We start from the raw sequence: 14,129 nt of genomic DNA, 5'->3' as shown, positions 1-14,129 counted from the left end.
AATCATTGGGATTTTGACAGAGATTACACTGAATCTGTAATTTGCTTTGGGTAGTATTAACATCTTAACAATATTGTCTTCCAGTCCCAAAACACAGAATGTCTTCTTTAACTGATGTCTTCTTTAATTTCTTTCAGCAACATTTTGTTTTCAAAGTGCAAGTCTTTCACCTTTATTCAGTTTATTCCTAAGTACTTTGTTCTTTTGATGCTATTGTAAATGGAATCATTTTCTTATTTTTCTTTATGGATTGCTCATGGTTAGTGTATAGAAATGCATTTGATTATTGATTATTGTTTGATTATTATGTGTTGGTTTCACATATGGCAATTTTGTTTAATTTGTTTATTATAATAGTTCTGACAGTTTTTCTGTGTATGTGTGTGTGAAATCGTTAGGGTTTTATACACATAAAATCATGTCATCTGTGAACAGAGATCATTTTACTTCTCCCTTCACAATTTGGATGCCTTTTATTTCTTGCCTAATTGCTCTGGCTAGGACTTCCAGTGGTATGTTGAATAGAAATGGCAGAAGTGGGCATCCGTGTCTTCTTACTGATTTTAGAGGAAAAGCTTTCGGCCTTTCACCATTGGCTATGACACTCACTGTGGCTTTCCTATATGGCTTTTATTATGTTAATGTCGTTTCCTTCTGTTCATAGATTGTTGAGTCCCCTTCCCTTCTTTCATACAACACATTTCTTCTTATTGTCATCCTTCCTCTCTTCCCTTCTTTCTGTAGTCACTGCCCCTCCCTCACCCAACTAATGGTCTAATCTGCAATAAATTTCTTAAAAAGTGAACCTACCCTGAGAAGTTCCCTTTAATCAACAATTCGTGTTTCAAGGTGTTGTTCTGCAAAGATTCTGAAATTTTCTCCATTTACACTCAGCTACACTGTCACTCTGACCTCTGTTTCTTTGTTTCTAACTATAGAGCCTTTTACTTTTCATTTCATGCCTCACAAATTGCTAACACAATATGCCACTCTTTGATATGATTTATTGTAAAAAGCATTCAATGTGATTTCACTAATTCAAGTTTTGGCTAAATGAGATTCTTCTTTCTTTCATTTAAACCACACCTGATGATAGGCAAAACCTGAAGTGGTGTAGCTTCCCTTTGGGTACCCTGCTGCTCCTCTGGTGGGACCATCTCTGGGCCTCCCCACCTTCACGCTTATGTTCTCTCAGCTCTGTCATTAATGCACTTACTGACAGCCATGCACTGGCCTAAGAGTTCTGTTTCCATTAATCCATTTGAATGTCCAACGAGCCCTAGGGGTCAAGTGACATTGTTGTATTTTTTTTGTTACTGTTTAAAAGTAACCCTAAGTCAAGAGACACACTTTCTCTTTACTCAAATACTTTTTAAGAATTGACCTATTGCTGCTCTTTTTTTAAAACAGGAATCTTTCCTATAACCCAATCCAGAAAATTCAAGCAAACCAATTTGATTACCTTGTCAAACTCAAGTCTCTGTAAGTATACACCTATGGGGATAGTTTTATGATGTAATTTTTATTTACATACTAATAGCTAATAAATTCTATAAAATAAGATTGATAGGATCTCAAATCAGAAGCTTTAGTCCCAGGATATTGGTTGAACTCCAGAAAATCATATAGGATGAGTGCTTGCTGGGCTACAAACAGATAGCTATTAGTTTAATCTTTCGTATTTATAAGCTACAAATTAGAAAATGATTAATAATTTCATATATTTCTGTAATCACCAGAAGCTTATATTGGATTGTTTGATTGATCCTCTGAAGACATCTATGCATATTTATTCCTTCATTAGCACTGGGTATCTAAGAATTTATTATAGCAATTGTTATCCCAAGATGGAATGTTCTAGATGATATAAGTCATTAATTGCAACACACACATAAACACACACACACAAATTATGTTAGGATCTAAGAATTGCCTTAAGAAGGTAAGCTTCAGTTCTTTTAAGTGTTCCCTCAGTAAAATGGCATTTTATTAGAAAAACATTTATTATTTAAAATTATTAGAAAAACTTCAAGAACGTAAAATGCCTCTGCTATTGCAATATTGTCTAAAAGATAATGCTTGTTCATTTATTTCAAAAATATATATTGAGTAGTTACTATGCAAAAAACACTGTTCCACTCTCTATTAGAAGCCAAAAAATTCAAATAAGCAGGATATATACATATAAATAGCAGAATCAAAAAGGCATTGGGAGAAAAAAATGGGTTATTATGGGATCATATGAAATCATGTGTGTGAAACTTTTGAAAATTGTAAAACACTGTAGAATTTAAAGAATATTTCATTCAATAAAAAAAATTTTTTAATAAAAAAATGTTTTAAGGAGTTGGGGAAGTGCCTAGGGAAGGTTAAGTACAAATGTTTCATTCCAAATAAGTGTTAACTAACAGCATTTAACTAAACTGTCTGTCACAAAAACTCATTTTATTATACCCTGCATAACATATTTTGTTTGATAATTAATTTGATATTTTTAGCAGCCTAGAAGGAATTGAAATTTCAAATATCCAACAAAGGATGTTTAGACCTCTCACGAATCTCTCTCACATGTAAGCAGATGTTTTTTCTTGTTCTTCACCTTGATTTTAGTCTTTTATGTTTCCACATGTATTGTGCTAATACCTCCATACCCAATGCATCCAATCTATTAATATTTTCTACTGATTAATTTGCCTAAACGATAATTAACTCTTAAAGCGTTGGTATTGGGTGGGGTGATTTTTAGTTTTCCATGGTCTGGCAGAATGAAAGGAGTTTTGTCTGAATGTCAGAGAGCAGGAGTGTGGAGGGAACCCACTCAGGCTTGTAAACTCTCCCGAGCCCTGATGCCACTCACTGATAGTCATGTTTGTCCACTCAGCTAGTAATTTGTGCACATGGCACAAACGCGACCAGATGAGGAAGTTACATAAACAACATAAAATAATTATAAATAATTCATGTAAATGGAGGAAGGGAAGAGAGAAACCCTCCTCAGTGAAAATTGCCCACAATGTCAGGGCATGATGTGCAAGGGTGTACAGATAAAATGGTAAACCATGAAAAATCTTTTATTCAAACAGTGTGTCTCATCATGCCATCAATTACATGCTTCAGAAACATTTTCTTTAATTGAATGTAATATATAGCAGTATATATATGAAATATATTAGAATGGTCTGCATGCCAAGGTAATTAATTCCCAATAATTTAGAAAGTGGCATGGCAGTCACCACCACTCTATAATCTTGCTTGTATTTTAAATCTAACAGAGGATACTGGGAGTTTTTTTCCCATAATTCCTCAGAGAGCATGCTTATAAGAGTTTCCTTGGTTGCACACAACATAAAACACTCTGACTAAATTAAGCAAAGCAGAGTTTATTGGAAGAAAATGGTGTAGGTCATAAAACCCAAGAAACAAGGAGCAGAACTGAATTGAGCAGAAACCATGGCAGATCCTGGGATCCAGGAAGCAAGAGTTAAACAACAGGACAATATACTGTAATTGTCAAGTTTTTATCTTGTATTACTACAACTCCTTACACTATAAAGATCACTTATATTTTTTGCCAGAGTACATCACTTTAGGGGCAGAAAGATCTAATTTAAATCCTAATTTCTGCATTTATTAGAAAATTTCCTAGCAGATAATTTGCCTCCATTGAAGAGTCATCTTCTTGTATGGTGATACTGACCTCAACCTCATGGAGCTGATCTGAGAAGTTATTCTTGATACTTGGAAGATGCTCAATAAACGGTGCTGGTGTTGGTGGTAGCACAGTAGTAATTACTGATTATCCCGGTGGTGTTTTATTAACAAGGGAGGTCTCTCTACTGATGAAAGAATTCACTCAACACATATTTATCAAACACCCTATTATGTACCAAACTCTAGTGTGAGGATAAGCATGTTGGCAAGTAGCTACAGAGCACACAAATTCTATTCTAGAAAAGCCATAGAAGCACAGAGGACAAATTCTCTTCCCCTGGGTTTGAAGAAGGAAAATCAGTTGCAGCAACCATAGGAGTTATGTAACAGTGGATTTATTAACACATGCACTAAACACTGAAAACCCAGTAACAAGTTTCCTTGGGTGGATTGTCCTGATCACATGCTAACATTTGATTTATATTCTAAGACATTTCTAACACTTGTATGTTTTTTACGCCTTTTTGCGGCTCTCACCTGCACATTCTTTTAAAAACCAAGTTAATGAGAATTAAACTTAAGGTTAAATCTTCAGTATCCCTAATGTTTTACATTCATTCCTCTGAGTCTCATATTAAGATGTTTTCTTTCTACTGAGAGAATGTAGAAAATAGATATAAATGTAGAGTGACACTGACTTCAGTTTAAAATCTTCTTTTCCCTTCTCTTTGCACATCAGCTATTTTAAGAAATTCCAGTACTGTGGCTATGCACCGCATGTTCGCAGCTGTAAACCAAACACTGATGGAATCTCATCTTTAGAGGATCTCTTGGCGAGCATTATTCAGAGAGTATTCGTCTGGGTTGTGTCTGCAGTTACGTGCTTTGGAAACATCTTTGTCATCTGTATGCGACCTTATATCAGATCTGAGAACAAGCTGCATGCCATGTCAATCATTTCCCTCTGCTGTGAGTATTTCCTGGCTGAAGAGGAATTACAGTTTCAAAATATATGAAAGTGTTGCTATTAGACAATAAGTAACGAGTGCAGTAGAATTATGAGATTTTTAAAATTTCTCCCCTTTGCTTATATGTTGTTTTCACATTCGCTACAATGAAAATAAAATTACTTTAGCAATAAGAAAGAAAATAAGTTTTTAAAATAAGAAAACTCAGTCACCTTACACAGATTAATGAAGTGCTCATTCATTAATTTTTTTCTCATAAAGAAGCTTTTGTTCATTTGCTTTCGTCTCTGAAGGAAGAAGAAAGGGAATTTAATATTATTAAATAATTTATTTAAAATTATAAGATATTATAAATAATATCTTTATTATTCAATAAAATAATAATATTTTATCAAAGCATGTAAAATTTTTTACTATAATCAAATTGGACCCTTTCATGGTTCCAGAGCTGTGTTTATTTCTTGTTTGAATGTCCAGTTCATGGATGCTGACTTCAAACATTGTTTTTCTGGTCTCTGAGCTTCTACATTCTTTTCCATTCATAATTTGAAATATTTAAATAAGAAAGTGTTTTAGGTAGTATTCAATTTTTTAAGTTTTTGAAACGTGATTGCAAGGTATTGTTAAATGAGGAATACAAAAGTAAATTAATTAATTAAATAAAAGCAAGAAACCAGTCCTCAAGGTGTTTATAATCTTGGTCAAGTGGCCTATAATTTACCCATACTACCTCAAGCAAGAATCAATCTATATGATGTTCTACTCTTTACAAGTGCTGTGCCATGTCTTACCCTCGCCCTCACTCAAAGTATAATGTCGAACTGCCTTTTCATTGCAAGCTACCCAAGAAACAGAACTCAGAAATGGTTTACTACTTTGTATTGTTAGCCACACAATTTTGAGTTTGCTCAATTTCTCTGATAAAGGCTAGAATATAACCTCGGTGTTTAAAGATTAGGGCCTGCCTTACGATGTATACAATGATGTGACTTTAGGATCGTTGTATAGAATGCTTGTGCGGTCAAAAAAAAATCTCACCTACTCTCTGATATGTAATATTTGCTTAAAAAGCAAATACACCAAGAAGTGTATCACATTAACAGCTGATGTGGGGGATGGAGGAGTCTGGAAAGAGACAGAGAAAGATGTTCAGATGGGAAGAATCAGAGAGAACAGTGTTGCTTTGACCACCCCTGGGTGACTCATTTAAGCCCCTCAGAATTATACTGACTACAGAGCATTTCATAATTATTCACATCTTCAAAATGACAGACCTCAAAATTCATAGTCATTACTCTGTCATAGCAACTTCTGGATTACTTTCTCTGGGATTTTGAATTACTTAAGTTTCTTAAGCTGGGAGACTTTCCATGGAAGAGATGAACCAAATTATAACATCCCAATCTTGTCCCTAATTGAATGCTCATGCATTTTACTCATTTACTCAGCACTGCTAGGTGATGGGACTAGAACAGAAAGCAAAACAGACAAGATTCCTGCTCTTACAGACTGTGTGTTAGACGAAAACAGAGGAATGATTACATAATTGGCTGCAGAGGATGCTGTAAGAGTGCTTAGCAGGGAGAGTTGATGAAGTGGTCCTTACCCATAAATGAACTCTTAGAATAAAACTTCCCTCCCCCGCCCCCAAGATAGAAGGAACTTGGCTATTTGGGGCTAATATTAAAAATATTTCTGGGGCTTCCCTGGTGGCGCAGTGGTTAAGAATCCCCCTGCCAATGCAGGGGACATGGGTTCAAGCCCTGGTCCGGGAAGATCCCACATGCCGCAGAGCAACCAGGCCCGTGCACCACAACTGCTGAGCCTGTGTTCTAGGGCCCGCAAGCCACAACTGCTGAAGCCCGCGCACCTAGAGCCCATGCTCCGCTACAAGAAAAGCCACCATGATGAGAAGCCCGCGCACCGCAACGAAGAGTGGCCCCTGCTCGCCGCAACTAGAGAAAGCCCGCGCACAGCAATGAAGACCCAATGCAGCCAAAAATAAATAGATAAAAAAATTTTTTAATTCTGCTTAATGATAATTCCATCTTACCTATTTATTTCTCTAAATTTGTGAAATTCACTGATCCCTGTAGGTGCCGACTGCCTGATGGGAATCTATTTGTTTGTGATCGGAGCCTTTGACCTGAAGTTTCGGGGAGAATACAACAAGCACGCACAGCTGTGGATGGAGAGTATTCATTGCCAGCTTCTGGGGTCCCTGGCCATTCTGTCCACAGAAGTATCAGTGTTACTTTTAACATTTCTGACGGTGGAAAAATATATCTGCATTGTATATCCTTTCAGATGTTTAAGACCTGGAAAATGCAGAACCATTACAGTTCTGATTCTCATTTGGATTATCGGTTTTATCGTGGCTTTCATTCCACTGAGCAATAAAGAATTTTTCAAAAACTACTACGGCACCAATGGTGTATGCTTCCCTCTTCACTCAGAAGATACAGAAAGTATTGGAGCCCAGATTTATTCAGTGGCTATTTTTCTCGGTAAGAAACTCTGTATTAGAAGCCCTTTCATTCAAATGCTAGAATAAATCACAATCTGAATCTCATTATGCTTTTTAATATCTACAACTTTCTATTTCAGATCTTCTAACCAGAATGGACATTGAGGGTGGATTGTATCAGAATCCCCTAAAGGGATTATTTTTTCTAAATTACCACTTCATCATATTAATTCTTATATGATACACTTTAATAAAAGACAAGATGCTAAACACTTGGATTTCATGCAATCACCCTAATAATACTAAGCAAAACATATTTTAACTCTTTGCCTTTATAATATGAACAAATTCAAAGTAGCCACACAAGTCTTTGGCTTGGGAGCAGACAACCAAGTATGTCCTCTTGTGAAAAATGTTCTCAAAATATAATAAAGCAATTGAATTAGCAAAAAAATTAACACAAGACAGATTAATTTAATAAGCCCAAGATAGTCATTGAATCACTATAATCTAATTTTAATATGCCATTTTAAAATTAAACATTTCATCATTCTTTTTTTTTTTGCGGTACGCGGGCCTCTCACTGTTGTGGCCTCTGCTATTGTGGAGCACAGGCTCCAGACGCGCAGGCTCAGCGGCCATGGCGCACGGGCCCAGCCGCTCCATGGCATGTGGGATCTTCCCGGACCGGGGCACAAACCCGTGTCCCCTTCATCGGCAGGCGGACTCGCAACCACTGCGCCACCAGGGAAGCCCTCATCATTCTTATAGCTTCAACAATATTTAAATTTTTTTAATTAATGATTTTTGTGCCTTAGTAATTCTTACAAAGAACAAAAAACACATTGTGGTCTTTGTATCTTCTCCTTTACAATAACAGCTAAGGGTATGTTTGCTTGTTCTGAAAGAATGTTCTTATTCATTAATCATCATCTTTGTGTTCTTCATAGGTATTAACTTAGCAGCATTTATCATCATAGTTTTTTCATATGGAAGCATGTTTTACAGCATCCATCAAAGTGCCATAACAGCAACCGAAGTACGGAATCAAGTTAGGAAGGAGATGATCCTTGCCAAACGTTTTTTCTTTATTGTATTTACCGATGCATTATGCTGGATACCCATCTTTATACTGAAATTTCTCTCATTGCTTCAGGTAGAAATACCAGGTATGAATTTTTTCTTCCTGTAAAGAAATAAAAAATCTGTCCATTAATATTTGCCTTATATATTTAGGTGATTCTATGTTGGATGCATATACATTTATAATTGTTATATCCTTTTCTTGCATTGATCCCTTGATCATTATGTAGTGTCAGTCTTTGTCTCTTGTAAGAGTCTTCCATTTAAAGTCTATTTTGTCTAATATGAGTATTGCTACTCTGGCTTTCTTTTGATTTCCATTTGCATGGAATACCTTTTTCCATATTTCTTCCTGATTCACTCATAAGTTTTTGTTTCTAGGAATTTATCCATTTCTTGTAAGTTGTCCAATTTGTTGACATATAAGTGTTAGTAGTATTCTCTGATGATTGTTTGTACTTCTGTGATATCAGTTGTAACTTCTACTTTTTCATTTCTAATTTTATTTATTTTGATCCCTTCTCTTTTTTTTCTTGATGAGTCTGGCTGAAGATTTAGCAATATTTTATCTTTTCAAAAAACGAACTCTTAGTTTCACTGATCTTTTCGACTACTTTTCAGTCTCTATCTCATTTCTTTCTGCTCTGATCTTTATTACTTACTTCCTTCTACTAACTTTGGGCCTTGTTTGTTCTTCTTCTAGTTCCTTTCATTAGAAAGTTAGGTTGTCCATTTGGGATTTTTTTGTTTCTTGGGGTGTCCCTGAATCACTGTAAACTTCCCTCTTAGAACTGCTTTTTCTGTGTCTCATAGATTCTGGAGGGTTGTGTTTCTATTTTCATTCATCTTAAGGTAATTTTTTGTTTCCTCTTTGATTTCTTTGTTGACCCATTGGTTTTTTAGTAGCATGTTGTTTAGTCTACACACTTGTGTTTTTCCACTTTTCTTCCTGTAATTGGCTCCTAGTTTCATAGTATTGTGGTTGGAAAAGATGCTTGATATGATTTTAGCCTTCTTAAATTTACTGAGACTTGTTGTGTGGCCTAGCATGTGATTTATCCTGGAAAATGTTGTATGCACATTTGAAAAGGATGTGTAATTTCCTGGTATTTTGGGGTTTGTTTTTGTTTTTGTTTTTTTGCGGTACGCGGGTCTCTCACTGTTGTGGCCTCTCCCGTTGCGGAGCACAGGCTCCGGATGCGCAGGCTCAGCAGCCATGGCTCATGGGCCCAGCCGCTCCGCGGCATGGGGGATCTTCCTGGACTGGGGCACGAACCCATGTCCGCTGCATCGGCAGGTGGACTCTCAACCACTGCACCACCAGGGAAGCCCTAATTTCCTGTTTTTAATGGAATGTTCTGTAGATATTTATTAAGTCCAACTGGTATAATGTGTCTCTTAAAGCCACTGTTTCCTTATTGATTTTCTGTCTGGATGATCTAGCCCTTGATGTGTGTGTGGTATTAAAGTCTCCTACCATCTTCTAATACTGTCAATTTCTCCCTTTATGTCTGATAATATTTGCTTTACATATTTAGGTGCTTCTATGTTAGGTGCACATATGTTTACAAATGTTATGTCCTCTTCTTGGGTTTACCCCTTTATATAAGTGCCCTTCTATGTCTTTTGTTACACACTTCTCTTTAAAGTCTATTTTGTCTGATATGTGTATTGCTAACCCAGCTTTCATTTTCATTTGCATGGAATACCTTTTTCCGTCTCTTCACTTTCAGTATGTGTGTATCTTTGCTCTGAAGTGACTCTCTTGTAGCTAGCATATAGATGGGGTTTGTTTTTTAATCCATTCAGCCACCCTATGTCTTTTTATTGGAGCATTTAGTCTATTTACATTTAAAGTGGTTATTGGTAGGTATGTACTTATTGTCATTTTGTTACTTGTTTTCTGGTTGTTTTTGTAGTTCTTCTCTGTTCTTGTCTTCTTTTAGCATCTTCCCTTGATTTTCCTTAGTGTTATGTTTGGGTTCCTTTCCCTTTTTTGTGTGTGTATCTATTGTTGTTTTATGGTTTGTAGTTACCATGCCATATATATATTATATATATATATATAATATATATTATATATATATTATATATATATTATATATATGTATACACACACACACACACACACGTAAACTGATAGTTAAGTTCAAATGCATTCTAAAAGCTCTACATTGTTATTCCCCCCTGAAGTTTTGTCTTGATGTCATATTCTACATCTTTATATGTATCCATTAACTGTTTATTGTAATTAGAGTTGATTTTGATTTTACAAACTTTTGGTTTTAATCTTAGTACTAGCTCTTTTAAGTACCTGATCCACTGCCTTTACTCTATATTTGCCTTTATCGGTAAGATTTTTTTCCTTTATATATTTTACCTTTTATTACGGTCATTTTTTTTTTACTTGAAAAAGTCCCTTTAACGGTTCTTGTTAGGCTGGTTTAGTGGTGATGAATTTTTTTAGTTTTTGCTTGTTGGGAAACTCTTTTTTTAAAAATACATCTTTATTGGAGTACAATTGCTTCCCAATGCTGTGTGAGTCTCTATTGTACAACAAAGTGAGTCAACCATATGCATACATATGTCCCCATATCCCCCCCATCTTAAGCCTCCCTCCCACCCTCCCTATCCCACCCCTGTAAGTCACCACAAAGCACCGAGGTGATCTCACTGTGCTATGCTGCTGCTGCTCTTTCAATTCTGAATGATAACATTGCCAGGTACAGTATCCTTGATTACAGGTTTTTTCCTTTCTTTCAACACTTTAAATATATCATGCCACTCCCTTCTGGCCTGCAAATTTCTGCTGAAAAGTCAGCTGGTAGCCTCATGGGGTTTCCCTTGTGACTCTTTGCCTTTCTCTTGCTGCCTTTAAAATTCTCGCTTTAACTCTTGCCATTTTAATTATTATATGTCTTAGTGTGGATCTCTTTGAGTTCATTTTGTTTGGGACTTTATGTGCTTCCTGGATCAGATGCTTCCTTCTTCAGGTTAAATGAAATAATTTTCAGCCATTATTTAATCAAATACATTTTTTGCCCCCTTCCTCTCTCTTTTCTCCTTCTGGGAACCCTATAATGCAAAGACCTGACGTTGTCTCTGAGGTCCTTTAAACTATCCTCATTTTTTTTTTTTTTTTGCTGTTCTGATTGAGTGATTTACACTATTCTGTCTTCCAGGTTGCTAAGGATTCTTCTGTTTCATTCTTCTGTATCACTTGCTCTACTGTTGATACCCTCTAGTGTATTTTTCATTTCAGTTATTGTATTCTTTGGCTCTGATTGGTTCTCTTTTACATTTTCTGTTTCTTTGTTACAGTTGTGTGATCCTCTAGTCCTTTCCCAAGGCGGGTGAACATTTTTATGACCATTGCTTTAAATTCTTTGTTAGGTAAATTACTTATCTCCACTTCTTTTGGTTTTTCTCCTGGGGTTTTATCTTGCTCTTTAATTTGGAAAATAGTCCTCTGTCATCTCATTTTGTTTGACTTTCTCTGTTTGTCTCTGTGAAATTAGGTAAAACAGTTGCCTATCCTGAGCTTGATTTGTGTCCTTATGTGGGAGCACCCCTATGCGGTCTGCACATGCCCAGTGGTTTTGGTGGGAGAGCTGAATCTGAAACAAACAGGGGCAAGGGTTTTCCTAGGGCATGTCAGGCCTGTCGCCTTGGTGGGGGTTTGGGGGTTGGAGATGAAGGGGCTACAGTCAGAGCCCCATGTGAGCCAGGGCTTCTCCTGGGCCACTGGCAGCTGCTGCCTTGAGGGGTGGTGGGCTGGAGCCAGAGCATGGCGGGGGCTACAGCTTCTCCTGGTGCAAGCTGCAGGCTGCCACGTGTTCAAATTTTTTCCACAAATGCCAAAAAACATAATGACTATGGGAACAAAGGAACAATGATTCCAATAAATTATACTCACTGTGTTGAAATTCTGATAATCCCATGCTTAAGATGACCAGAAAGGAACACAGGTCAAAATGATTATCAAATAATTACTTCATTTTTTTTTTTAGAACATAAGAAATTTTTCTTCCTGAAATACATAGCAATTTAGGGAACATTACACCAGAGTGTGAGAGACGACAGAAGAAGGCACTCTTGATATTTAAAAATAAGGCGCATCACATTCATTAGGATGGCTGTTCTCAAAAACAGAAAATAACAAGTACTGGCAAGGATATGGAGAAATTGGAACTCTTGTGCTGGTAGGAATGTAAAATGGCACAGCTGCTGTAGAAAACAGTATGGTGGTTCCTCAAAAACTTAAACATAGGATTACCATGTGACCCAGCAATTCTACTCCTGAGTATATACCCAAAAGAACTGAAAGCAGGGAATCAAACAGATATTCATACACCCATGTTCATGACAGCATTATTCACAGTAGCCAAAATGTGGGAGCGAAACAACCCGAGGGTCCCTCAACAGACGAATGCTTAAAGCAAATGAGTTATATACACACAACAGATTATTATTCAGCCTTTAAAGGGAGGAAATTCTGATACATGCTACAACATGGATAGATTTTGAAAACATTATGCTACCGAAATAAGCCAGTCACAAAAGGACAGATTCTGTATGATTCCACTTATATGAGATAATTAGTGTAGTCAGAGTCACAGAGACGAAAAGTTTGTGAATGGCGCTGTCAGGATTAGGGGGAGGAGGGGGGAGGGGGAGGGGGTAGTGTTTAAAGGTACAGAGTTTCAGTGTGGGAAGATGAAAAAGTTTTGGAAATGGACGGTGGTGATGGTTGCACAACAATGTGAATGTAGTTAATGCCACTGAACTGTACACTTAAAAATGGTTAAAATGGAAAAGTTTATGTTATGTATATTTTACCACAATAAAAAATGTATAAAATCCTGTTAACTGTATGTATACTGCAATATATATTCACACTTTAAAAATTTATAAACATACTACTTTAATTTTGCTTTATCCCATGGTTGGTGGTGATAGTGCCTTACATTTTATAAGTAAAAGAGGGAAGAGAGCATAAATTAAATTATAATAAAAATCTGAGTATTAGGTAGTTGCATATATACTGCAGTAATTTTAAGATAAGGTTAGCCAAAGATGTTTTTACTGAAATAAATATTTAGTCAAAAGCCTAAAAATGCATACCTGTTTTTCAAACCAAATAAATAGCAGAAAAGAAATCTATTAAAGCTAAGTTTATATATTCTGAGAAATATTACATGTACTATCTAATAAGTAAAACACTTGAAAAGGTATGATTTAAATACTAAACAATATTGTTTTTCCTAAGATGGAATCATATCCGAGTAATATATAATCACTTGGTAAAACACATTTCTACCCAATAGAATACTTTTGTTGATGTATTCGAGAAAAGCTACTTAGCAAAAAAAACCTGGTTTTTGATAGTGTTAGCACCTCCCTCAAACACTGGCATCCTGGAAACACATACAGACTTGGTATTTAATTATGTGACATCAAGGGGAAAAAAATTAAGACTCAAAAGTCAGTGTGGGGGGCTGGGGGTTAGGGGAAACAAGGACAAGGTGTGTCCATACCTTGTAAACATCCATAAACAGTCAAGGAATTTCATTTTTCTCTTCCAGGTACCATAACGTCTTGGGTAGTGATTTTTATTCTGCCTATCAACAGTGCTTTGAACCCAATTCTCTATACTCTGACCACAAGACCATTCAAAGAAATGATCCATCAGTTTTGGTATAACTACAGACAGAGAAGATCTATTGACAGCAAAGGAAGTCAGAAGACATATGCTCCATCGTTCATCTGGGTAGAAATGTGGCCCCTGCAGGAGATGCCTTCTGAGCTAATGAAGCCAGCTCTTTTCACAGACCCCTGTGAATTATCACTCATTTCTCAATCAACTAGACTCAATTCCTATTCATAACCGACTGAAACCTATTTCTACACAGAGAATACTGTGGGATGCTTTATGATGGATTTATTAGTATAAAATAAAT

General features: G+C 36.3%; 1 protein-coding gene across 4 annotated transcripts in view; it reads left to right on the top strand.

Annotated features, from left to right (window-relative positions):
• RXFP1 (relaxin family peptide receptor 1) overlaps positions 1-14,056 on the top strand; it is a gene marked incomplete at both ends in the record, with an annotated part of 100,959 nt that extends 86,903 nt beyond the window's left edge. For 3 of the 4 annotated variants that reach the window (XM_079715726.1, XM_079715725.1, XM_079715724.1), the window contains 6 exons: positions 1,411-1,482; positions 2,499-2,570; positions 4,391-4,620; positions 6,716-7,126; positions 8,037-8,255; positions 13,755-14,056. In XM_079715726.1, coding sequence (XP_079571852.1) covers positions 1,411-1,482; positions 2,499-2,570; positions 4,391-4,620; positions 6,716-7,126; positions 8,037-8,255; positions 13,755-14,056 — 1,306 coding nt within the window. The remainder of the gene's footprint in view (positions 1-1,410; positions 1,483-2,498; positions 2,571-4,390; positions 4,621-6,715; positions 7,127-8,036; positions 8,256-13,754) is intronic. The other variant, XM_079715727.1, reaches the window with a different exon arrangement.
• Positions 14,057-14,129: the final 73 nt, after the last annotated feature.

The sequence above is a fragment of the Hyperoodon ampullatus genome (genome assembly GCF_949752795.1).
Source record: "Hyperoodon ampullatus genome assembly, chromosome: 1".
Taxonomy (NCBI): domain Eukaryota; kingdom Metazoa; phylum Chordata; class Mammalia; order Artiodactyla; family Ziphiidae; genus Hyperoodon; species Hyperoodon ampullatus.
The sequence above is the reverse complement of the archived record's forward strand: the minus strand, read 5'-3'. Positions and strand labels throughout refer to the sequence as shown.